This window comes from Bactrocera oleae, chromosome 6 (assembly GCF_042242935.1).
Source record: "Bactrocera oleae isolate idBacOlea1 chromosome 6, idBacOlea1, whole genome shotgun sequence".
Classification (NCBI taxonomy): domain Eukaryota; kingdom Metazoa; phylum Arthropoda; class Insecta; order Diptera; family Tephritidae; genus Bactrocera; species Bactrocera oleae.
The window spans coordinates 37,743,760-37,771,473 of record NC_091540.1 but is presented as its reverse complement, the minus strand read 5'-3'; the positions used below and the strand labels follow the sequence as shown (position 1 = coordinate 37,771,473).

Sequence of the window (27,714 nt, the reverse complement as noted above, 5' to 3'; positions counted from 1 at the left end):
TCCTCGAACAAGTCCCTCAGTTTTTGGGATATCGCTCTGAAATTTTGCGTCATTTTCTCTCCAAGAAGCTGCTCATTTTGGAGTCGCCTAAATCGGATCAATATAGCATATAGCTGCCATACAAACTGAACGATCGGAATCAATCTCCGATCAAAATGAAGTTTTTGTATTGAAAACATTTTTATTTGACGATTATTTGCAAAAGCAACTTGTATGAAAACTTCTTTATTTTTGAAGGGTATCGGTACAACCGAAGTTAATTCAGTTTTCGTTTTTTCTTGTTTCATTGTTAAATATATAATGTCAAAACCCACCATTGGATCACTGCGTTGCAGATGCTATTCGTGGTGGCTTTTTCTTTACTCACATACCGACGAGGGATATGTGGATGGAAGGAGTCGCTGGAGAAGAGGCGCAGTAAGCTTTCTCACGGATGGATCGAAGATAGGAGGGAAGGATAGAGAGGGAGTTTTCTATAAGGAGCTCTCCGTTCATTTTATCGCAAGAGTAGGAGTTCTTACTGTGAACATTGTAGACATTCATGCGGTAAAGCTAAAATCTATCTTGTCGGAGGTTGTTGTACAGAGAAAGGCGAGCCTAGGCGAGGCTGTGGTTGAAACGTATCGGCAGCCTTGTTTTCGGAGAACCAGAAGACTTTGCTAAAACTGACATTAGCCAGCTTAACAAATATGTGATAGGCTTAAAGCACTTGGCGATTTCTGAGGGTCTTATGATCAATTATGTAGGAGTTTTAAGTACCACAACGGACCGGAGTTCTAAGCTGTCCAAGTGAGATTCCAGTTTCGGATTGACCTCTTAACTTAACCTAAGTAATCATTAAACAGGTATAAGCTACTAAAAACTTTTGTTCTAACCAATTTCTAAATGTCTTAAAGAGAATTCATCAAAACTAACAGTTCACAGATATCACACAAAAGCTGGGGGTATATTTTAAAATCACTCATTTTATTTTCTTCCTGCGAAGCAAATGCTGGCACAGAAATAAGACGTGGTCAGATTGCAAATGTAGGTGAAGTAGAAATGTAGCAGATAATATCGAGGGCAATCTTGGGCGCAACAACGGAGTAACAGTAAGGAGAAAACATTGTAAATAAGCGCCATTACATTATGAAGAATTGCAAAATACAGTGCATTTAGAAAAAATCTAGTACGAAATGATATCTATATGGACAAATGTGAAACGGGGGGAGTGGGAGCGTTAAATGCAGGCAACCGCAGTAGGGACGGCAGCGACTTAATGTTGCTGTGCAACAATGTTTGCTGTTGTATTCGCAACGGTAACTGCGAACTGCTGGTCGGATGCTTCTGCACTGGTCAGTTGGTTGCGGTCCAGTGGTCAGTGGCTGGAATAAATGAAGAGAGCATGCATAGGAACCCTTGGCCTTATTTTCGTTGCCACTTGTAACTCTTTTTTATTTTTTATTTTAATTTTTATCTTCACAAACTTTTCATATACTTTTTCATGCACATGTGACTGTATCAGTGCGTGGGTAATTCATTTTGAGAGAATATTTAAATGGCTGCACAGCGCTCTTCTGCTCGAAGTTATTTCCAGAGCGATTTTTTGCTGTCTGTTGGCATCCTTTTAATGCACATATGTACATAAATATGAGTACTTGATGCGATTATGGTAATTTTATTATTTTATATTATGAATAAAATATGCAAATATAAATAAATCGGAGAAAGGGAAACGGGAAACGTTGAGTACAGTTGAGGTGCGGAGCGTGGAGTGCAGTAAAGATTTAAGAGCAAAAGGGGCCACAAAGAAACAAAAACTTAAATTGGGAGCAACCATAATGGGTTAGCAATAAAAGTGTGCCAAAGTGTAGAAGTTGGAGTATCCAAAAATTAAGTTTTGTTTATGGACACGCCCATGCCATGTAAAGAGGAGTGCAATTCCATGTAAATGAACTACCTGGGAATTGTGTCCGCCGGGAAACAGTGTATATGACATATATGGAAGTTATATACATACATATGTTACATGTGCATAAGAGCGCATTTGGAAAGTGTGACAGTATTTTATTAGTTTTATTTTTTTTCAATGGTAACAGATGCAGGACTAAAGAGAAAACTGAGCGTGGAGACGTGAATTGGACGCCCTAACTCTATTTAAGGTCCACAATTTATTGCAGCAATTTTAATGCAATGAATGCCCTTCTCACGTTCACAGTTTTAAACTAAAAGTAGAAGTTAGTTGTAATGCATTTTATGACATTTCAAAAGTAGTTTAGTTTTGTTTAAATTAACTTACACTAGAGAACAAAGAACCTGTAGGGATTGCAATAACGAATTTATTCTAATATTCAAATATATAAAAGTGGGTTGAGGATGAGCTGCTTGCGCTTGAAATTTGACTTTTGTGTAAGCAGTATCCGCAGCAGCGGTTTAACTTCCACGAAATCGCGAATGGACTATCATCAAATTCGGTATTTAATTGAGTTATATTATAGGTCATATATTCAGTTCGTTTTATTGCTGTATTTTTTTCCTCGTCAGTGAAAATGATATTAAAATCATCCTCAAATGAAATATGTGATATAAACTCAACCGAATAGGCTCAGTTAAATATATTGAATTGAAGTGAAAAATTAATTAATTTTATTAAAAATCACACATTTTGACCAACCTAAACGATTTAAAGCCAGGTGGAAAGTCGGAAATCATTATGTGGAAATATATGTATGCATTAATTTTTGACATTGCTCTGGTATATTTGAGAACTTATTTTCAATCAATTTCATAAATATTTATATGTAGCAACGTCAGCCGGACGTTTTAAGATCTTGCCTGTTATACTTGTATGAAGACTAAGGCAGGTTTTTGCCTGATTTTATCCGTTTTAGGCTGAAAGATACACTGTTATTAAAAAATCATGCTCTATCAATTTCAAATCTAGCACAATGGCCGAAATATGTGGTAAAAAGTCAACTGCGGTACGAAAATCTTTTATAAGGTATATGGGGGATAAGGGAAGTATTGACCCGATTCAATCAATTTTTGAATAAGAGTATATTATTATCAAAGAAACATTTTCACCGATATTTTCGGCAAAAAGTCAGTCATACACACAAGGGTCCACAGATTCTGTATGTGGGTGCTTGAACAGTTATGAACCGATTTTGACAATTTCAGACTTGAGACTGCATACCTCAAAGGCACTATTTTTCCAAAGTTTTATTCGAATATATTAATTGGTGCTCGTTTTGTGTACTGGAGTCTGAATGAATGATGAAATTGTGGGATTTTCTTTGATTTCACCTATTTTCCCACTGTAACGTAGGCATTTTGGCATATCACATATCGAATTTGGTTGAAATCGGTTGAATGACTTACTCGAAAGATTTTCCCTTAAAGGCGGGCGGTGCCACGCCAATCGTCCAAACTTTACACCGGCTCCTACAAAGTCCTCTTGAACCATCTCGGGTGTAAAGTTGTATGTCGCTGAAGCATTTAGTTATTGATTTTTCACGCATTTAGCAGTTTTTGAAAAACTTTTGTATGGGGAAAGGGAGGGGGCGAAAAAACCAAAATTTGCTGACACACATCCCAGCTGAGGTTTATAATAAGTGTAGAAGTGAAGTATAACATACAACTTGTTTGCTTATACTTAAACACTTGGTGTTTAAGTCTTTACGTTTTCATGTCAAACACATGTGTTTATGCTGAAATCTGATTTGAGAGTTGTGAGCAAAGGAAATTCAATACCTCTTAAAAGCACCCTATAAACATACATATAAGCTGTTTTATTTTGGCCCCATCAATATTATTGGTTACTTCCTTGCCCTGTCCACATTTGGCGCTTACCCATCCGTTATCCGAATAACTGCTCCTTTTGCAAAAAATATAAGTGGTGTTAATTGTGCAACTAATTTCATAAACTGCATAACTTTTATTGAATTAAGTATGAATGCGTGACTATGCACCTTCTGACTGTTTCCGACATTTGCTCCAACTGTCAACACCGGCAGATTTGTAGCCTTTGCCAGCAAACAATCATGCAAGCAATTAAGTGTGTGTGGCTTGTGGCATGTACTGTGCGTCGGCATGTGGCAACTCCTTGAATCTATATATGTACATATGTGCTTGTGATCACGCGCAGTATGAATGCAAAGTTTCGGCTTGTGCAACAATTAATGTATACGCGCATGCCGCACGCTGCACAAACAGTTCAAAGCTTATGAAGTGGCTTCGTCTATTGTAGAACCAACTTTTTAATTTAATTAAATTTCAAGTATGAAAGTCTAGAGAATAGACACCAACTATTTTCTTTGGCGGTACAGAATGCGCAACATTACCCACACAATTAGGAAAGCGGCTATGAGGCACAATGCCATGGGGCACAAATCAGCATAATTGACTCAATACATAGCTCTTTCTCATATACTCGTACGCCTGTATGTGTGTGAGTCTGCACATGAGGAAGGAAATTCCATAGTTGCTAACCAATTGTAAACTACTCACACGCATACTCGTATGTGGCATCGGGACAAAGTTCGCGTAGTCGCATACGTATAAACACAATTTGCACATTTGCAATACATAATGCGATTATATTACGTCTTAGGGCATGCAACAATACCTCCGTGTGTGCACACAGCGCGTGCTTGTCAGTTTTGGCTTGCCTTTGCGCGTGTGGAAATTGTCAACCACTGCCAAATAGATGGTAAATTGCAACGTGTTGTGGCGCCTCCATTCGCACTTGGATAACCGCTCAGTACTGCTGGCAATTTCGATGCGTACGCATTGTATGAGGTTGCTACAAACACTTGCGCATACACACGTAAACACATATACAAGTACATACTCTTATACAATATTTATACATATGTAAGTAATATGCTTGTTCGCCTACTCTTATTTCTTTGTTCTTTTTTTTCTATGGCGTAAATCGGTGCCCAAAGTTGCTCATTTGTTTTTGTTGCTTTGCTATAAATGCATCATTGGAGACTTTTAAAACGACTTGATTTTTACTACAACCAAATTGTTCTTATTTTCATTGTTTTTACTACACAAAGGTATTGGTCTAAGCTTTAGCCTAATTTAGATTATAAACAAGAAAAAACGTTAGTATACATTTATAAAACTATAATACCCTTCACAGGTTCAAGTTTTTCTTACAAGATCTTAATTTCGATTGATCCGTTTGCATGGCAGTTATATGCTTTAGTGGGCCGATATCGACGGTTCCGACAAATGAGCAGCTTCCGTGAAGAAAAGGCCAGAGAGTTTTTTAAGTGTTGAGCTCTAAAACTGCTCCGCTACAGAAAAAAAAATTTCAACAGCTAAGGTTTATAGTTACGATTGTAAATTGTTACATTTTCATTTATTAAGAGAAAACAATAAAGTCTTTTAAATTTTGAAAAGTGATCAGATAAGTCAAATGTGCTGGAATGAGAATTAAAATCATGACATACCTATACGTAGGAATAATTCGTTTAGTTCAAAATTTGATTTACAGAATTTTAACTCTAAAGTTCTAAACTGCCTCGAAAAGCGAACCGGGATATTACATTTAATTTCACCAAGTATTTCCCTACGACTAGAAAGTGTAGGTAGATTTATAAGTTTTAAACGACTAGTGTATGAAGGTAGACTTACCCTACATGGCTAAATACAAGGTGCGTTCCAAAGTAAACAGTAATAAGTAAGGAAGAGCTAAGTTCGGATGTAACCGAACATTTTATACTCTCACAAAGTCAAATGGTATACTCGTTTGAGATTTCTTTGTGGATTGACTGATATTTTCGGTAGAAGGTCAACTATAGGCACTGGGGTCCACATATTTAGTACTTAGGGGCTTGAACAGTTTTGGTTCGATTTAGACAATTTTTAGTCACAAGGTGGCATACTTTAATCGCATTATTCACGCAAACCCGATACAGTCATTGTTGCCTGATTTGCATAGTGAAAGATTCAGATGGAATTTAAAATGGTGTTATATGGGAAGTAGGCGTGGTTGTAGTCCAATTTTGCCCATTTTCGCAATATGACATAGAAATATGAAAAGAACGTATGTACCGAATTTGGTTGAAATTGGTTAAGCAGATCTCAAGAAATGGGTTTTCATCTAAAAGTGGGCGGTGCCACTCCCACTGACAAAGTTTGAACGCGGTTCCTATAAAGTCATCTCATACCATGCCAGATATAAAATTTAATGTCTCTGGCGTGTTTAGTATGGGGAATGGGCGGAGTTGCCACCCGATTTCAACTATTTTCACACTGTAGGTAGAAGTTCTAAAAACATTTGCTTCCAGTGAACTTCGTTATTATAGCATTAGCGGTTTAGGAGATATGCACATTAAACCTATTAGGGGCGGGACCAAGCCCACTTTAAAAAAATTTTTTAACTGCAGATGCCCCTTCCTAATGTGATACTTTGTACCAAATAACAGTCTTGTATCTTATTGCGGAGCTTAGTTATGGCAATTTATTTGTTTTTGATTAATGGCGTTTTGTGGGTGTGGCAGTGGTCCGATTACGCTCATCTGCAATACCAACCATCTCACGGTACCAAGAAACATGTCTACCAAGTTTCATAAATATATCTTAATTTTTACTCAAGTTAGAGCTTGCACGGACGGACGGACGGACGGACAGACAGTCACCCGGATTTCAATTCGTCTCTTCATCCTGATCATTTATATATATATAACCCTATATCTAATTCGATTAGTTTTAGGTAATACAAACAACCGTAAGGTGAACAAAACTATTATACTCTGTAGCAACAGGTTGCGAGAGTATAAAAAGTAACAAAGTAAACTCTATTGGCGCCATCTATATGTCGACTAGTGCCTTAGAATCTGCTATCTTTTATCGACATCCAGTAAAAATTTCATGACATTTCATCTATTGGAAGTGAAGTTATTGCATTTTAAGTGTCAGTATGTTTTTGTCATCGGTGCGAAAATGAGCTTCGAACAAAGAGCCAACATTGGATCGCTATAACTGATGAACCGTATCTTCTTGCAAAGTCATACTGACTCTTATATGATCTGTTAAATTTCTTGAAGCATTTTTTGTTTGGTAAACGACAAGACTCGCTTTAAAAATGAAAGGACTGACTCGACTATTAAATCTATGGGTCTATCTACATATATGCTCTACTGAAAGCTTTGCATCAAAACTAGTAGATTATAGAAATTTCTAATTTTGTTAAAGGTCGGATCAGAGTAAAGGGGAAAAGTAGTGGTTCTTAATAGTCGCTAACATAGACATATTTTTGATGATTATTTCGCTGATATACAACCAATTTGCTTTCATATAAAATATCTTCACATTGACACCAACTTTGTTAATTCGTTACTCGTTATTCGACACCCTTTTACGTGCATTTTGTTTTTGTAAAATTAACAGATTATCGTTCTACCGAGGAACGAAGTACCAGTGTCACAAGTTTGATAATATTTTCGTTACTTGGAAACATCAAATCAGCTGTTGCTTTTGCGTCGTTGCATACAAATTTCATTTGATTCATTGCGAAAAAGTACATTTGCTACTCGCTATAAAATAATATTAGACAACTTTTTTCAAAAGTAAGTATTTAATAAAGTGGGATCCTGATTAACATGTTCGGTGTGAATACCCCTTATACTTTTCTTAGCAATTCTTCCTTCGCCAAGTTCTTTAATCCGAAAAAATAGTTTAACGCTATGTACTTCTTTTGATATTGTACATTCATACATGTGGCAAATAAAGACGTTTGCATTATATGCACCAGCGGTTGAAAATAAACTAGTGTGTAGCGATTCACTTTGAAGTTTTACTATCTCGATAAAAAATCGGAAGCTTTGCGTGAATGTCATCAACTTTAGCAAAACAAACAACACAAACACAAAGCAACCATTCTTCCGCAACTAAGTCGCACATATTGGTCACTTCCGCTGCTGTGCGCAATATTCAATTCGCGGCATGCCACACCGCACGGCGCATTTATGCCATTCATGTGTTCACTTATGTATATAGCAAGTAAGAGTGTGCTTGTTTTGTTGTTGCTTTTTTATAAGCCCCAAATTACGTTTACAGCCGAGAACAAAGTCAGCCGGCCTAGCGTGCTAGAGGAAGGCGCTGATGCTGGCAAACTTTATATCCATAATTAAAAGCTAACAAAGCGGTGAACATAAAAATAAATGAACTCACCGAGCTCCGCTTTTAGCACATCATCAGTGGCAGTGGATGCCGTGGCTGTGGTCAAAGCCACTGTACTGCCCAACATAATGCTGTTCATATCGTCGTCAGCGCTGTCGTCGTGCGCATCCTCGTACACATCCTCGTCGCTGCTCTCGTTATCGTTGTTGTTGTTGCCCTTATTGACGGCGTCCGGCTGGCCAACATCGCCATCAGCGTTAGCAGCATCATCATAATCATTATTTTTGTCACTGCGAATGACATGTGACACGGCGGCAGCTGCTTGCACTGTTGCTGCGGCAAGTGATTGATCGTTTGTGGCTTTTGTTGTTGGCGGTAATGTTGTCGATGATGTCGACGCTACCGTTGCTGCCTTTATTGCTGGTGATGAATGCGTCGACCTGCCGGCATTTTGTTGAGTAAGCAACATTTTCGTGCCACTAAATGACATAGTTTTCTCGTCGGCGTTGCAACTTTGTTGTTGACTGCCGCCGCTGGTGCTGTTTTTATTATTGGTAGCGTAACTGCTAGCAGTGGTGGGGCCATCGCTGCCTTCGCCACTAGTTATGGGACTTAAATCCTCATAATGCATTGAGTCTGTTGCACTGCTGGAGGCTGCAGCACGCTTTTCAATGGCTGGCTCATCAAAATTATAGCCATCATAATCGTGCACAGTATTCGCAGCGCTTTTGTTGTTGCTGTTAATGTAGCTATTGCTTGCTTGAGCAATCACTTGCGTTACAAAATCGGAATATTGCTGCAATTCCGCTAGCAATGCATCCTGTTTTGGCAGCGTTAGTGACAACGGCGTCGATTGCCCGGGGGGATGTGTTCTTTCGGCTTCGGAAGTATTTTTCAAACGTTGTAAGCGTTGTTGTTCGCGTTTTCGATTGTAGTACTCGTAATTGGTCGTGGGTCTGGGCGATTGATGGCTTGTATCATCCAACTCTTTGCCATCCTCTTTGTCAGATGAAATCTCCTGCATTTCAGCAACCTCAGTGGCTTCATCACTGCTCGCCATGTCACAGTCTAGCGCATGTACGATGCGCTCTTCTTCACGAAACTGCACTTTTTTTCGTGTCTGTGGAAGTGGAATGTAAAATTGCGATTTGGTCGTGGGCGAGGGGATCACTGTGGCTATGTGGCGCTGATTACTAGGTGTCATTGCTTTTGCGCCAATGCTGGAAGCGCCAACGGGTAATAATGTTTGCTGATCCTTGGCAATTGGCGAGTCGGCACCGCTCTCCGCGGTATTGGATGTGGGACGCTTCAGTATCGACTTGATGTTTTGGTTTGGCGTGAATGTCAATACCATAACACGTTCGCCATCTGGTGCGAGAGCAGATGATTTACTAGCTTCATTCTTTGTTCGGCTGTGTTCTGCTTCGCTTTCAGCACTTTCACTCGATTCAGATTTGCGTAGACGTGGCGGTTGACTTGGTTGTGTGGGTGTTGGCGTAGTGGAGGAATCTTGTGATTTTCTCTGCATTTCATTTCGTTTGAACTGCTGTTTGCTCGTAGATTCTTTCGTCGTATCAGCGACTATAATGCTCTCATATCTGCGTCCATCCTCGTTTTGTTTGATTAATGATTTGGTTGTAGATTTGCCACCCAAGCTAATGCGTTGCCCGGCAATTGCTTGAACATTATTGTAGTTGCGTTTACCATGCATTTCTTCGTCATATGAGCTGCTACCATCTTCCTCGCTGATGTTTACACACGTATTTGGCGCGGCACCTATGCGGCTCTCACGTCGCAATACCGTTGTTTTATTTTCTGCCTTTGATTTTGAAGCGCGTAGCGTTTTAGCTGCTTGATTATTGCTGGTGTCAGTCATGCGTGAAACGCCAACTACCAGGTTGGAGGCAAATGGTGGTGCTTCCTCGGAGAGTGCCGCATCTGCCACATTAAAGTCGTCATTTGGTGGCATGAACTCATTATGTGAGGCAGATTTGGCGCTGGAGCTGGCAGTTAGGGTGGATGGCTTACAGCGTGTTGGCGTTGTGATTGTTGTTGTGCCACTACTAGAAGATTGGTTGTGTGAGATCAGATCATATGGATTTACATTGCAGCGTAATATGGAACGCCGAGTGGCATTACCCTCGCTACTGATTGCCCCGGAGGCATTTAAAAGCGTATCTGTGTCCTCCACCAGCCAACAATCGGGTTCCTCCCGTATACCACCATTGGACACATTCTGCTTATGGTACAACGTTGGCAACTGACCACGTTTACGGCTACGTCCACGTACGGGACTTGCACTTTTGCCACGACTACGCAGTTTATCTTTATCTCGTGTGCTACCCGTCGTATCGCGTCCACCACCACTGGTGCTACTGTTGCCCGGCTCGGGTGATAGCAGACGCGTTCGTCGCATTAAATCATACGGATCTTTTTGCGGGTCAAGTATAGTGGGACGTGCTTTTTTCGAAGTGCTTACTACGCGGACGGTGGCAGCTCCACTGCTACGCATTTTTGTAGTGGAAAGCATACCGCCAGCTGCGAGACGCATAGTGCCACCGATGGGCGTCAAGGGTAGGCGTGAACCTTTACACTTTTTACATACGCTCGCCTTCTTCACATCGCGTTTAGTGCCGTTCAAGTACTCGGGGCACGAACAAATGACCACCGCCAATGGTTGCATGTAATTGCCTGGTGACGATGATGCCTGTGGCATAAAGTGGTGGTATGAAGGGCGCGCGGGTATTCCGCGGACGGTGCCATAGATCCATGGCTCTGCGTATTTCATGGAGCGTGAGAGAGAGCTTGGTAAATACTCATAGCCGCCATTGACACCGCCAATACCGCCGCCGCCACTGACGCTGACCCCACCATTGCCGATGTGATAATCACTAAGTTGAAGTGTTGGTAAATGCATAGTTGTTGCTACTGTCTGATATTGCTGTACGTGTACTTGGTGGCGACCAAAATTATTTGCATTATATGCTGAATCTTGTGTTATTTTCGTTTTTGTTATTGTTGGTCTTGCTGTGCCTGACGCAGCGGCTATGTTCTCCAATTGATGTAAGCCTGTCACCGTCGCGCTAGACTCCGTGAATGTGCTTGCGGTTGTTGCTGATGTGGCGTTACTGCTCTCTGTGGTTTTCGTAATTTTGAGCCGTTGACTCCAGGTTTTCTTTGATTTGTCGTACATCGGCAAATACTGAAAAATACAAGAGAAAGAAAAAAACAGAACGAAAGTGAAATATCAAGATTTTGTGATTGCATTATTAAGGGTTCGGTGTAAGAGGCTTTGCATTGCCAAGTAATTGGCTGCCATTAATTTGTAGAATAACTCTTATTTATTTGGCATAAGGTAGTTGTTTCGTACTTTGTTTGCAATTTTGTACGTGCCGAAGGTTCAGTACGTGGAAGTGTTACAGCAAAAGTGGCGAGAGTATGACTGAGGTGTATATGGTTGGCCCCAAGGGCAGGCATTGCGAGTAAGTTGCGGCCGTGCCAGATTTTCTTTCTGCCGCCTCGGTTGCAACGGCTCAGCTGCCAATTGCTTGAATGAAGATTACCCTAGCTTACCTTGTTGTTTTTGCACACATAATCTCAATTGGAAGGGTTCTTGCAACTTTTCCCCGAGTTGTTGCATTCAAGTAAATCACAATCCAATAACAGTGAACTGAAAATGAGATAACCAAAACAAAAAACTTTAATAATACAGGAAAGATATTGAAAAGTAAGCTTGCAATAACAGAAAAGGAATGTGATTAAAGATTTTTCTTTTGTCTACAGAATTGTAATTTGCAACATTGTAAAATTATATTAATATAATATAGTACTTGCGCTTCCAATAAGCGGCTCAGCCGTACAGTCAAGGTAGTCAAGGTAAAATTACTAGAATACGGAAGAGAACGAGTAGAACGTCACTTCCGCAATCTGGGAAATTTTATATTCCCTGTGTAAAGCTAATATTTTGTAAATGCAAATATAATCAAGTTGCGATTATTAAGAAAAAGTTTTAGAAATATGATACTAGGTGCAGATATTTTACTTGAATGCTGGAACGACGCATATTGAATTGGCACAATCGGTTATAGGCAAGTTTCTTATTAAAGTAATAATACACAGTTATTTTTGCAGTTAATTTTTTGTTTCTTGACTAGCACATTGCTAACATTCTTCTGAAAAGGTTTATTTACTTGATCACAAAAGGGTATTTTAATATGAGTAAAAATATAACTGTATCTCACATCGTCTAACCCAGTAAAAAAAAAATGTTATACTAGATTAAACTTTCTTTTTATCTGTTTAACTGTTTAACTGTTTATATTATTTCAAGAAAACAGGAAAATAAAAACAAAACAAATATACATTCTGGAAATAAATGATTTATTGGTAAATATCTGTGACAGTAAAATTTAAGAAGCTGTTAGTGTTATCAAAAGTTTATTGGACCATTGATTAGCCCTCTAAAAGGCTGAAAGACGACACTAAAACCCCGAATTTCGATTTTTGTTCCGTAAATTAAATATATTGTAGAAATTATTAGTATATTAAAAGCATTTTTACTAAATGAGTTGCCGATATAGGGTTATACCGAAAGCTGGTATAATACCTTCGGTAAAAAAGATTTCGCTTATTATACTTTCGCAACATGTTGCTACAGAGTATAACAGTTGTTCACCTAACGGTTATTTGTATCTCCTAAAACTAATCGAGACAGCAACATGTTGCTACATAGTATAATAGGGTTTGATCCCCTAACGGTTATTTGTATCACCTTAACCTAATCGAGAGAGATATGGAGTTATTTATGTATATATAAATGATCAGGATGACAAAACGAGTTGAATTCCGAGTGACTGTCTGTCCGTCCGTCTATCCGTGCAAGCGATAACTTGAGTTTAAATTAAGATCTTGATGAAATCGTTGACGTGTTCCCTGGCACTCAAGAGAGGTTGATACTGTAGATGGACGGATCCATTGCCCCACCCACATAACGTCATTTATCGAAAACCTATAAATATCTAATATAAATAAAATACCACAGAGGTGTCACAGAGGTGAGGCGCGCATGTGGGCTACGGATTTTTAAAAGTTGTTGTGACTCCACCTCCTGATAAGTTTAATGTATGGTATACTTATATGCCAAGCCATTCAAGCTATATCACTAAAATTTGCACAGGAAAAATGTTTCGACTCTACATTACTACTGTGTAAAAATAGGTGAAATCGGCTAATAACCACGCCCACTCCCTATATAACGGTTAAGAAATACGTCAGAGGCATAAAATATTACATGCAGGATGGCAAAAGAGGGCTGTAGCCCTCACTTTGGTGAAATCACATATCTCCAGACCTACTCAACCAATTTCAACCAAATTTGATAGGTGCCATTATAAGCTCATTCCTATGTTACAGTGCGAAAATGCAAGTAAAATCATTCGCAGACTATAAGGTGGCTGCATAAGAATCTCCGAACCAAGCTTCCGGACCTTCTGGTGACTCACTATCGAGGTGATCTTCGTTATCCTGAGGGAACACAATTCCTCTCGTATTGGCCAAGGCCAGCCGATTCTGGGTTATAACTTGCTTCAGACAATCCTCTTATTCATAGTATATCTCAAGTCAATCACATCAATTAGATAGCAAAACCATCCTGACCGTCAATCCTGGCTTGGGCGCCGTTTGCGTCGGCTCATTGCGATTCGACCAAGACCGTTCCCATTTGATGGTGTGGTAAGTGACCCTGTTTTCGTCATCAGTAACAATACGCTTCAGAGATTGATCGACTTTCTTCCGATTCAGAAGCGATGTGCAGGTGGAAGTTTGGTCCTTTTTCCGTTAACTCATGTGAAACCCATACATCGATTTTTTTGTGCCATGTTTATCTCCGAAACAGTGCTTAAATGCCGCTTAAAATGAAATTGAGGCAGTTATAGCGGTTTCCATTCTCGATGAAAATGTTGCCTCATAGAAAGGCGAGAATGTAATGTTCCTTTAATTTTCGCTGTGCCCAGTAGTTGATTATTGTTTGATGTTGGCACTTTTACACTACATGTAAAATACGATGTTCAGACACAACATTAAAAAAAAATTTAATTTTATTTATAACAGGTAGAATATCCGTGTTCCAGTATTGCTCGTCACTGTATGTGATATAAATTCAATCGAAGAGGCTAAATTTAGTATATTAAGTTGATGTGAACTTTAACTTTATAAATTTTATGAAAACGTGCTCACTTAATTTCATTAAATATCATACATTTTGACCAACCTAAACGGTATAAAGTCAGGTGGAAAGTCGGAAATCATTATATAGGGTATATTGGGGACAGAGAAATGAAAGGGCTGATTGCATTAATTTTTGGCATTGTTCAGGTAAACTTGAAAACTTATTTTCCAAAAATTTTATAAATATATCAATATGAGCATATACATATATGGAGTAAAGTTAGTCGGATGTTTCAAAATCCTGGATATCAGCTATGTGGACGCTAATGCAAATTTTCTTCCGATTTAATCCATTTTTGACACAAACTGTTCTTAGTAAAATACACACTCTCAATTTCATTAAAATAACTAGCAGATTCGTCCACATACATACATATAATATATACACCTGCGGCCAAGTACAACTTACGATTCAAAATTTTCAAGTGTTAAGCATATTATACCAGTCCATTTTGCGGTATAGAATTTTTTTTATTTAGAAATAAGTGACAAGGCACTATTTATCAAAAATATTAAAAATTAAATACAAACATAACATAAAATCGAACGCTTTTGTATAAGCAAAGAAAATATATTTTGTGTTTTATTGATTACGCGAAATTATTATTTTCATTAGGTAAAATCCTGAAAGAACGAAAAATCCGAATAAAATTTAAAAAAAGCATAGGTGTAATATTAAGTCAAGTCAAGTAAATTTCGAAAATCTTTATATTAGGTATATGGTGGCTAAGGGAAGCTTTGACCCGATCAACCCATTTTCGACGCAATGTTATATTATTATCAAAACAAACATTTTCCCAGAAATTCTGGGGTCCGTTTTGGCAACCTAGGAGGCATTATTTATGCAAAGTTTCATCTGAATATATTCATTTCTGCTCTATTTATGTCCTGGAAAGTGAAAGAATCCAATTGCGCTCATTTTCGCAATGTAACATAGGATCGTCAGAATAAAATTATTTACTAAATTTTGTTGAAACTGGTCGAATAGGTCCGGAGATAAGTTATTTCACCAAAATGCCACACCCTTCGACCAATTTTCCCCCCGGCTCCTATAAAGCCATAATGTATCATCCTTTGTGTAAAATTAAACGTCCATGGCGCGTTTAGTTATGGATTTATCGCGCTTTTAGTAGTTTTTAACAACACCGTTATATGGGAAGAGAGCAGGGTTATAATTAAATTACATCCATTATCACACTGTCAGTAGAGGAATTAGAGTTGTCCTATTTTGTTATTGTAGCTTTAATGGTTTAGGAGATATGTACATTAAGCCTATTAGAGGGCGGAGCCACAAGCATTTTTTCTCTGTACCAAATTAGAGGTTCTTGTCTTAATTTAGTGCGTAGTTACGGCATTATATATGTTTTCGATGGCGATCGAATGGCGTTTTGTGCGTGCCAGGGGTCCGAATACGCCCATCTACGAACTGGTCCTCATTTGTACAAAGTTTCATTAAGAAATATTAATTTTTACTCAAGTTATCGCTTACACAGCCGGACAGACGGACGAACATACAGACAATCACTCAGATTTCAACCCCTCTCTTCATGCTGATCATTTATATATGTATAACCCTAATAGGTGAAAAAAACGATTATACTTTGTAGCAACATGTTGCAAGAGTGTAAAAATAACTATCAAAAACGAAAATAAACATCGCCTCGGTAACTCCCACCCTTTTGTTTTGTGAAGGGCAGAAAATATTGAACTTTTTTCACGCTAGAAGGTAACATTCTAAGAAAAGAACACGAAACTTTGAAATTTTCTCCCCAAGAATCTGCTCGTTTGTCGGAACGGCCGATATCAGACCACTATAGCATATAGCTGCAACACAAATTGAACGATCCAAATTAAGTTCTTGTAGGAAAAACTTTTTTACTGGACGAGATATCTTCACGAAATTTTACATGGATTATTTCTTACAGTAACGCTACAATATCTCAAGAAATTGTCCAGATCGAATCAATATAGTATATAGCTGCCATACAAACTGATCGCTTAAAATCGAGTTCTTATATCGAAACGTTTGTCTTTGTGAAGGGTATTATAGTTTCGGTGCAACCGAAGTTACGTTTTTACTGGTTTTGATATAAAATTGTGGTTGTTCTAGTATTTCTTTGTCTGAATAGGAGTGACAAAATATTCACTCACCACTCATTTGCAGCACCATCGCCTATAAAAGGAAACGCATGTCTAGCAGATATATAACGGAATCAATTCACCTTAATCAGATAAAATAAATACATACAACTCTAAATCTATCGAAACTGCTTTATGGCCTATTCTAATATAATATTTTTTTGTTAATTTAAATTTATTCGGAAAATAATCTACAATAAATCGTGTTTTTCGCCTACAAATTGTATTAAGTGATGGGCTAAAGGCATGCAGCAACATGAACTTGTATTTCTGAAGTGTTGTGGTATAAACTCGAACATATATTCAACAATGCAGCGAGGAGAGCTAAAAAAATTAATAAACAAGAAAACACGTTAACTTCGGTTGCACCGAAGCTATAATACCCTTCACAGATGCAAATGTTCCTTCCAATAACTTGATTCAGATTTAATTTCGTGAATCGGTAATAAAAAATAATATTTTTTTCCATGCAGGCACTTTACTTCGATCGTTCAGTTTTAATAGATTATATTCTCTTCAATTTTATAAGATTATATTCTTGCTTTAGAAAATAACTCATGCCAAATGTCGTGAAGATATAATGTCAAATAGAAAAGTTTCCCATACAAGCACTTGATTCCGATTGTTCAGTTTGTATGGCAGCTATATGCTATAGTGGTCCGATATTGGGCGTTCCGACAAATGAGCAGCTCTTAGTGAGAAAAGGGCAGGTACAAAATTTCAGATCGATAGCTTAAAAACTGAGGGACTAGCTCGTATATATACAGACGGACGGACGGACAGACGGACATGGCTAAATCAACTCAGCTCATCATGCTGATCATTAATATATATATTTTATAGGATCTCTGACGTTTCCTTCTGGGTGTTACAAACTTCGTGGCAAACTTAATATACCCTGTTCAGGGTATAAATAGTGGAGGTGTAACGGTGATATTAGCAATAAGAGAAATAGTAAACTAAGCTGCAGCAACTGCAACAATGGTACGCAGCTTTTAACAAAGTTTTTGAAGTGTTGCATGTAGAATGTACTGTATAAAAAGAAGAAGAAAAAAAAAATAAATGTAGCGTGCTACTACAAACAACAAGCAACATAATAAATGTTGCAGCGATTCAAAATGAGCAGGGAAATTGTATTACACGATGCGGGGTCGCGGTACAACAGCATCAAAACTACAGAGCCCACACTACCAACATACTAACAATAAAAACACCAAAAAAACGGTGAGCTTTGCCTAAGTGTAAATGACAACGAAGCGAATAAAAGAGATAGAAAGGAATCCGACAAAGAGAGCAGAAATTGGTAAAAATTATATGAAGCAAATAGAATAAGGGAGTGAAGACGAACGAATAAGCAAAGTTGCGTATCCTGCATTTTGATTAATATCCGGCACACAGCTGCAAGCGCGTACCAGCTTCCGAGTGAGTGAGCCTTAAGTGGGCGACTGCTGGAGCATTGACAACAGACGGCAACCATAGCGGTCACCCACTATAGCATACAGCGCGCTCACAATGGCCAAAGCGTGACCAACAGTATCTTGTTGCATTGTATACACACAAACAACAAAAGCAACCAGATGCACACACAGCCACCTCTTCCTAGACGGGCTACGCGGCTATAGAGTGAACCCAATATGCCATTCATACGCAAACAAAAGAAAACAAAAAACAGTGCGAAGAATACTTGTTGCCAGCGGTCATTCGTGGAACTTTATTGTGGCAGCAAACTTGGTAAGTACAACGACAACAGCACTACTTTGATGTGGGAGTCGTTGAATAGAAAAATGACGGAGCATGCATATATACCTATAAATTGCTATTAAAAGACGTGTTGTAAGAGCAGAAAAACATAACTGAACATTGCTCCCAATTCTGGGCCAACATGTAGCTACGTGTGCTCCGGCAGTTGTTTACCAAGTTTGCGCCGTCATGTAAGCGTCCAAGGAAGTTTTTAAATAAAAGAGAATAGAGAAGGATCGAAATAAAAAACTTTTCGTTTGTATTGAATGCTGTCGAATTCGAAGCAAGAGGGAGGAGAAGTGTGAGCGAAAAGTAAGTACAATGAAATTCGTAGAAAAATTGTAATAAATCGAAAGTCCAATTTCAGCAACTGCAGCAGCGGCTCTCTCAGCTTCTATATTTGTTATGAGGCTATCGTTATTGTTGTTGTTCAACACTTTCAGTTCAACGTTATGCATGCGTGGCACATGAACAAGCGAAATTTATCAACGAGTTGCGGTGTTGTTATCAAAGTGGTCAAACTTTTGGGGAAGGGCAGCGAAGAGAAAGTAAATAAGATGAACTATAAATATAACGAAACCAAGTCTAATTTTTTGCATTTCTAGGTCGGAACTATTAGTCTTAAGAGCAATAGTGTAACTAGTTCCACTTGAAATATGATATTTATATGTCTATATTGAGAGTCTAAAAGTTTTTTCATTAGAACTATGGGTTACATACAGTTACAATTTTCAAAAAATCGATTTTGTAAAATTTTATTTTCGTAATGAACATATATTTAGAATACACATATATCAAATATTCATATCGTTCCGGTAAATATTTTCGAAGTGACACGCAAATTTGAAAAGACGTTTCAGAGTGCTTGGAAGTACAGAGTCCAAACTTTAAACTCGTTTTTCTCAAAATGGTGTTTTTAAACTCGGTGACCAACATTCTTAAATATATGTTTTAGTAATTAATCGAGTATTTTTTTACTGCTATAAATGTTTTTGTTTTTATAAACAATTTAAGGCCGAAATTTCGGTGAAAAATCGATTTATTTTATTTATTTTTTATTTTATTTTTTTTACTAATTACTAGATTTAACATTACTTTAACGAAATCTGCCACCGCAAAACGTCTTTTTTGAGAGGAGCTCCTAGAGATCAGCTGTAGCTCTTTCCCAAATAAATATTTTTACTGGTACTAAGTATTAAAATATAGTTAAAAGATACCATAATATGTGTATACATATTTAGATCAAATTATTTCAGGATTTTATCAGAAAAACTTCTGGAAAATTCACTTTTTTTCGGTCTTCTAAATGTATATAACCCCATAAAGAAAACACTTTTAAACAAAAAAGCCAAAGATAAACTAACATAGTGTTCCGAATGATTTGATTTGGATCGTTCAGTTTGGTCGGTGAGCTATATGGTATAGTGGTTGACAGCGGTTCTGAAAAAATGTGCAGCTCTTCGAAGAAAAAAGAACGTGTGCAAAATTTTAGATCGGTATTTCACAAATTAAGGGCCTATTTCAAGTATATACAGACTAACGGACATGGCTAAATCAACTCAGTTTGTCATACTGATCATTTAAATATATATATGTACATATATTTTAAAGGGTCCTTGTCGTTTCCTTCTGGGTGTTACAAAGTTCGTGTCAAACTTAATATACCCTGTTCAGGGTATAATAATCAAAAGTGAGATATCAACGACTAAAACGCATAAACAAGGAGTACAAGAGTACCCAGATCCTTCTGGGTTCTACGGTTTGAAAATTAGTAATGATTCACGACATACAAGTAAGTTATCTATTTCAGGGCAGCAAACTTCTACAAAAATCGATGCGGTTTGGTAGTTCGATCCACTCAGAAAATACTTTTACCAGTTCAAGAACTGGTTTATGATTATCTCTGAACTGCGGTTCGGTTCGGTTCCACTGGTTAATTTTTTATACTAATTGATATGAAAATACCCATGTATACATATCCATATATACGTACCAAAATAAACGGCTTCGTAATTGAGAACAAATTCGTATAAAATATATATTTATTACACCTTTTTGCGTTAATTCAAAACGTAGTATGGAAGGTACCAATAGTTATTATTATATAGTACATATTCATATGTAGCATGACTAAATGTAGACTGCCAATGCAAAAAAATTTAATGTAGAGTTCTGGAATCTCTTCTTCGAAATTTCACGAACTTTTTCTGAAACTTTAAATCTTTAATCACTTTAAAAATATGCCAAGCTTCTGAGAACACAAACGCGATTATTTGAAATTACAGTGATAAATGACATCTCATGGCGTTGCATGCAAGCAAATTTGTGGCAGCTTTTCATAAGGGTTGTATTTGTAAACATGTCATGTATTATTTAACTTAAAAATGCTTACTAGGGACTTTTATTTTGAACCGAATCATTTTTTGAGTCATTTCCGGTTCAGTTTTCCCATTTTAAAATAAAAGGGGTTTGGTTCGTGGTTCTATTCAAGGCCAGTAAAAAGAGGCGGTTCGGTTCGGATTAATCGTTAATTAGGAACAGGGTTCGCCATCACTTCTTATTGAATGTTAATATTAAATAACTCAGAGAAAATCGTTTTTTATTTTCAAGATAATTTTATTAATTTGCTTCTACTATTCTTTGAATACAACATTTTTTTTTTTAAGTAGGGGGAAGCATCGAAAGCCGAAGTGCGGAACTTTAATCCGCTAAACCTAACCTACTCCCAACTCTAGAGTCTCCCACGGAACCACCTGATTAGGTATTGCTTCGTGGGAGTGATAAGACATTTAAGTCTCCTCCATGGTACGGACTGACGGACGCCTAATATGTTCCATATGTCTTAGCTTTGACATGATTGAGGCTGCCGCTTCGCTGACAGCTTTGCAATTCTCATTGGACTGACACATAAGTGTCGTCAAGTTTTCCACCATAAAACTACCACCGAGTGAAGTTTTAAGTTTTTACCTTGTACTCGAAAAGCGAGGGCAATAAAATAATACATGCTCAGGTCTTCTATGCACTCTGTACACATCGGACAATTCGGACTAAAATCATGATGGAATCTGTACAGGTAGCTTCTAAAGCACCCATGTCCACTTAGTATTTGGGTAAGGTGGAAATCCAGGTCCCCATGTCGTCTAGCTATCCACGGGTGGATATCCGGTATAAGTCTGTGGGTCCACCGTCCTTTGAGTGAGGTTTGCCACCGCTGCTGAGATATTGATAAGCTTTTGACTCTCTCTGCTCTTTTGACTCCTATAGACGACTCTGGTAACATGTATACACGCGCGAATTCGTCACCCTGGATGTCAATGGGCATCATACTTGCTATTACTTCAGCAGCCTCGCTGGATATCGTTCGGAAAGCACTGATTACTCTTAGTGTCGACAGCCGGTGCACTGTGTTTATTTGTTTGGCATATGCTTTAATGTTTAACGTCTGGATCCATATTGGGGCCGCATATAATAAAACCGATCTCATTACATGTGCAAGTAAAAATCGCCGACTGGAACGCACGCAGCGTTTATTTGCCATCATTCTTGATAAGGCGTTGAGGGTTTTCCTTGCTTTACCCGAGGTGTATTCTAAATGCTCCCTTAATTTAAGCTTTGAGTCTATTATTACTCCCAGATACTTTAGATGTGGCTGTGATTGAATTTCACAATCCCCTATGGTGAGAGATATTCGTTCCTCCACTTTCCTAGTACTTATTAGCAGGACTTCTGTCTTGTGCTCAGCCAGTACTAAACTCCTAGAGGAGAACCATTGCCGCAGACTATTGACGCATTCATTGCATTTGCTCCGGAGGTCATCAAGATGTTTAGCCACTGCTACCACTATAAGATCATCCGCGTATGCGATTAATTTTACGGCTTCCGGTTGGTTTATTCTTAGCACCCAATCATACATCACAATGAATATAACATGCATAGTTGCCACATTACTGACCAATGCAAAATTACATCTGCTTAATGCGTTATCCATTACTTTTTCGATTATTTCGGATGGTAGACGATTACTGTCTTTTTTGTTCACATAGGTAGATATCGACTTCCACCGATTTTTTTGTTATGTTTAAAAAAATATGTCCCAATGATGGTTTTTTATTAGCGCTATGTTAATGAGTATTTTTCATGCCGTAGTACTAAAATATTAAAAAAAAAATTATTTTCTATTTCAAAAAAAAATATTTGCTGAATAAAAAAGTACGTAGACTAAAGCTGTAAAACAATCATTAGATATTCAGTCAGAAACGAAAACTGATATTTTAACAACAAGTAAGGAAGGGTTAAGTTCGGGTGTACATATGTAATAATTATCATAAAGATATCTAAATTTTTACTCAAGTTATCATTTGCACTGATAGACGGACGGAGAGACAGTTAACCGGATTTCAACTCGCCTCGTCACCCTGATGATTTATATACGTATATATCTCATCTTATAACTGCATATTTATTTCAATTACTTTTAGGTGATACAAACAACCGTTAGGTGAACAAAACTATTATACTCTGTGCAACTTGTTGCGCGATTACAAAAATTGACGTTTATACATGTTTAAATGATTTTCTCGTTGCTTTGATGTAGTGGTTGGAACTGCGCCTTACAAATCCGCGGGTTTTGGGTTCTGTTTTTAATAAATAATTTCGAGTAAAACCCATTAGCTATTCGGAGTCTTTGTAGAACTTGAAGTCCTCCTTAGAATAAAGCAGGATATGATTATGGTATTTCTCCACCTGCATATGTCACATAGCCCGATTGCAGGATGAAACTTACTTTCCTGGCCATAAATTAGAAAAGATCGATTATTACTTGAAAAATTCTGTGTATTTTCGAGGCACCAACGCGATAAGAAAAATCCTATTGAGGTCCATAATTATTAACCTAAAACCTTTTTAACTAAAAACACAACTTTCATATCTCAAACTTTGGTGGCTTCAACTTGTCCCCCTGCGTTTCACTGTATCGTTACGAGCAAAAGTGTGCGCTGAAGTTTTATAGAAGAACATGCAACAACAGTATTCCACCACACCTATAGGTCAGCGAAGGATAAGAAGCACATACACAACTACAAAAAAATTGTGTGCGGAAAATGCTCTTCGTTAGTAGTGGCGTCACGCCCAACTCCCCGCAGCATTGTATTACGTATTGTATTGTATTATGTATAGGAATCTGCTGCCACTGGTCACTTGCTTTTCACTGGCAACCACTTACTATTTGCTGCTTGGCACCTTTTGCGCAATTGAGCTAAATACAATTTGTCATTGTTAATTCACGTTTATTCTGGAGTATTGGTGTGGCACGAAAACTTTCTCAAGCTCTCACAAGTGAACAAATAAGCTGACAGCATTGCCATCTCTGCAGGCAGGTAGCAAATTGTATATATATATGAAAGTGTGAGTCTATGTCAATGCAGTACTTGCAACTGCCTGCTGATATCAACTTTTACTAAAGTTTGGGCGCTCTACAAGGGTGTTCACACTTAAAACACAAATTTTCTGTATGCTTAATTTGTCACTTGATTTTTTACTTGACCTTGTTGTTCCACACGTCGGTAATAGCTACTTGAATGGCTGGGATATCATCATAAAATGATCCTTTTATTTTGGTTTTCAGTTTTGGAAATATAAAATAGTCACATGGTGATAGATCAGGTTAATACGAAAGGTGATTGATGAGAGGAATCCGTTTTTTAATCCAAAACTCGTTCACTTTTTTGGACTGCATTTGACTCATGTGAAACAAAACGCGCACGCGCCTTCTTTTACCCAAATCTTCAGTTAAAATATTCCAAATAGTGTTTTTATTCGCATTTGATCTCTTAGCCAACATTCTTGTAGTAAAATTTGCATCGTGACCAATAATTTCACGGAATTTTTCTACACATTTAGCATGATTACTAACTTCTTGACCACCCGGCCTTTGGTCGTCATTCAATTCCATATGACCATTCTAAAATACTGTAATCCACATATGCACTTGAATACGACTCATACAATCATTTTTATATATACATATATAAACATTTTTTATATGAATTCGTATGTTTCTGCGAATTTTTATACCCTGAAAGGGGTGTATACTCGTATTAAGATTGCCACGAAGTTTGTAACACCAGAAGGAAGCGTCGTGGACTCTACAAAATATATTTATGGTATAAATGATCAGCATGACGTCCAACGGTTTGTACTAGTCCCACATTATTTGAGATATCGATCTGAAATTTTCGACATGTTCTTTTCTCACCAAGAAGCTGCTAATTCGTCGAAATCGCCGTATCGGACTACTATAGCAAATAGCTAACCGATCAAAATCAAGTTCATGTATGTAATCTTTTGTATTTGGTAGGTTATTTTAGCTTTGCTGGAACGGAAGGTAACGTTTTTTCTTGTTTTTTTTTCCAAATTCAACACAATTTTTTATATTTGCTCTGTATAAAAATTGAACAATTGCACACTTTTATCGAAATTGCTGTAACATGAACATCTGTCAGCCGCTTTACTTGAAGTCAAGTGCATTTGAAAGTGGATTAATGTACCGTTTTAATGCTGTTGTATGTTGTATTATTTAAATATAAAATTCGGTTATTTTTGGGACACATCTTGTATACAATAAGAGACAGCAACAATCCACCGAGCGAATTTCTGATGTGAGAAAAGCTCTTGAGCCATCCAATAGCAGCTTTTTCATTCATTATTTGGATTGTTGTGGCCTAACTATAGCAAAACTACAGAAAAGGAATTGGTTGCTGAAACGTGATGAATAATAAAAAAAACTTTGTTTTTGAAAATTTCATATCGGTCAGCTCTAATGGCTTAAATTCAAGATTTCTATTGTTGCTTATGCTAATGTTAAACTCATTGTTGTTCCTACATTTTTGTTGCTAAAGTTTCTACAAGATCAACAATTTCAATAAATAAATATACTTGTTTTCCGCATTTGGATGCAGCATGGCGAGGAGACAATGCTCTAATTGTTGCTGATTTCATTGCGCCTATGCTTTTAGCTGCTATCAAATTCTGTTCTGTCCGTCGTTGCGTGCAAGGCAAATATGTATTTTCTCTGTTGTTATTGTTGTTCTTGCTATAGCACACACCGCTGTCATGTCACTAATGACTGTTGCGTTGCAAAGAATATCGCATTCAGTTGCAGGAAAGAAGAAGGCAACTTTGTTGTTGCTGCTCTTAAAGATGTTGCCGATGCGCTCGTTAGCATAGCCTGCGGCGCCAGTGCATATTACACATACATACTTACCATACAGACGGACAAGTAAGAATGAATTTGAAAATAAGAATTGCCATCAGCTCACTCCTTGTGCCCATTAATTTGCAGCGCTGTGGCAACTTACGTAAAAAAGGACGAACTGGCAGCATGTTGCATGCGGTTTGTAGCAGTTCCCTGTCAGTGTTGCCACCATCGCGGTGTGCCGCAACCGCAATAATAACGCTGTGTTGGTGTTTGTGAATCCGCTAGCATGCGTATAGGTTTAGGTGCGTTTGTGTGGTAGGGCTTGTTTGCTTGCCAACTTATTTATTTGCTTCTTTTGCATTTCTTCCTTTTCAATTGCTCCTACTTTTGAGTTGCAGCAGTTGCCACTCTTGTTGTTGTGTTTTATAGTAGCTCATACTTATGCAAGCGTACTCGCACGGCCCATAATGCAACAAAGTTTAACTTGCAATCAACGTAGCGTATTTGCGTAGGTATGTATGGGCAAAAAATTATGTCTTTAATTAGTTTGGAAAGTGGTTGCATCACTGCAGCGTCACTCTAGAAGGAGCACAGTGTATTGCAATTGATGAAATTTCAAAAAGTAGATTAGTAAAATATGGTTACTCTAATTGCGAAACAATACTACTTTCGCCTGAACAGTCGATTTAGTCATTTCCGTTCGTCCTACTAGTCGTCTCTCTTGATATATGCAAACTAGTCAATCAGTTTTCAGTTCAGATTGAACCAGTATAGAATATAGCTATAATTCAAAATGACCGATCAAAATCTAGATAGGGTCTTCATAAAAAATCGTTTTTCCTTATTAAGTAACCTTAATGCGACTTAAAGGTAGTTTATACCAAACAACGTGTCTAGAAAAAACTAACAAACCGATTTCCAGATTTAGTTATATTATATATATAGCTGCTATAAGAAATGTACCTGCGAAATGTATTATAACTTCGATGCAGTCGAAGTTAACCTTTTTACTTTACAATCTTCTTCTTTACAATTTTACTTACATAAATTTATGAAACTATTCAGTCGGAGTTATCTCTATAACCGGTCGGCAGAAAACCCCCACTGAACCCTCCCCGAGGGTGCCGACTGGTAATAGATACCACAGTTTCACGAAGTAAGCGGGGACGAGCTGGTAACAGAGCGCCCCTGCCGTAGACGTGAGGAATCTAGCTAGGGTCAGACTTCTTACCTGCGTGTTCGATGTTCCTCAATAGCACAGCATACAGGTAAGGAGCCTTACCATGGTCCGGGGTACTATAAAGGGCTGGATCAAGGTGTCATGCGACACGCGCCAAGGATCAACCTGGCTTGGGGCCCTTAAATAGCCCAATCTCAAACGGAGCTTACGGATACCTGGCGCCCTCCGTAATATGATAGCCTTACTTGCGTAGCGGGGGCTATGCGCAAGCGGACACACTTTCCCCCACATTCGTGGGACCATTTATGAACCTAAATCTAACAAAAACAAAAACAAACATACAGGGGAGCCCGGATCTCTACCAAAAAATCCGGAGGTAGCTAGTTGCTCCCATAAAGGAGCAGCGTTTGCAATGAGCTCGGCAACAATCAGCAAGAGGACAGGAGCGAAGCTTGGTCCCGCAGATAAGGTAGGCACAAACAAGGGGGCAGAAGCTAAAGCTGGCCCCAAGAAAGTAGTAGCGCCGCAGGCAGCCAGGCCCAAACCCTGCAGTCAAAACACGACTGTGAAGTGAGGGGAGGGGGGAGATGCCAAACGAGGCTGCTGCTGGAAGTGCATCTGCCAGAGAGGGGCTCGCATTCAATGTTCAGGACCCGGCAAAGGCAAGGTATGCGGAGAGACGACGCGCCGCATACCTATTGAGGTTAGTAGAGTGGCAACCGCCAACCAAAGAGGAGCTAACCAAGGAGCTCCTAGCATCAATTGACTGCGCGAGGGCGGTCATACCTAATTTTAAGCTGGAACCTCCAGTAAAGGCAAAAAGCGACAGAGGTCAGCTGAAGAGGCTAAGGCGAGGGCGGTCATACCTAATTTTAAGCTGGAACCTCCAGTAAAGGCAAAAAGCGACAGAGGTCAGCTGAAGAGGCTAAGCCGTCAGCCAAACGACCGAAAACAAAGGGTGTGACGCCCGCAAAAACATTTGCAGAAGTGGCCCGGAACCGAATTGTCATTGGCGTTCTGGATGAGGGGGACCCCGAAGGAAGAATCCCCAGAGCCCAATGGAAATGGGTGCAGGGTGCGCTGACAAATGTGGCGCTGGAAGTGCTAATAAGCAATCCAG

General features: G+C 38.4%; 1 protein-coding gene across 5 annotated transcripts in view; it reads right to left on the bottom strand.

Moving 5' to 3' along the window:
• The window catches only part of RhoGEF64C (Rho guanine nucleotide exchange factor at 64C), a 230,316-nt gene that overhangs the window by 43,755 nt on the left and 158,847 nt on the right, over window positions 1–27,714 (bottom strand). For all 5 annotated transcript variants that reach the window (XM_070112194.1, XM_070112193.1, XM_036364621.2 and 2 more), the window contains 2 exons: window positions 11,689–11,785; window positions 8,167–11,317 (listed from right to left, as the gene is read on the bottom strand). In XM_070112194.1, the coding sequence (XP_069968295.1) occupies window positions 8,167–11,308 (3,142 nt within the window). In that variant the 5' untranslated portion in view covers window positions 11,309–11,317; window positions 11,689–11,785. The remainder of the gene's footprint in view (window positions 1–8,166; window positions 11,318–11,688; window positions 11,786–27,714) is intronic.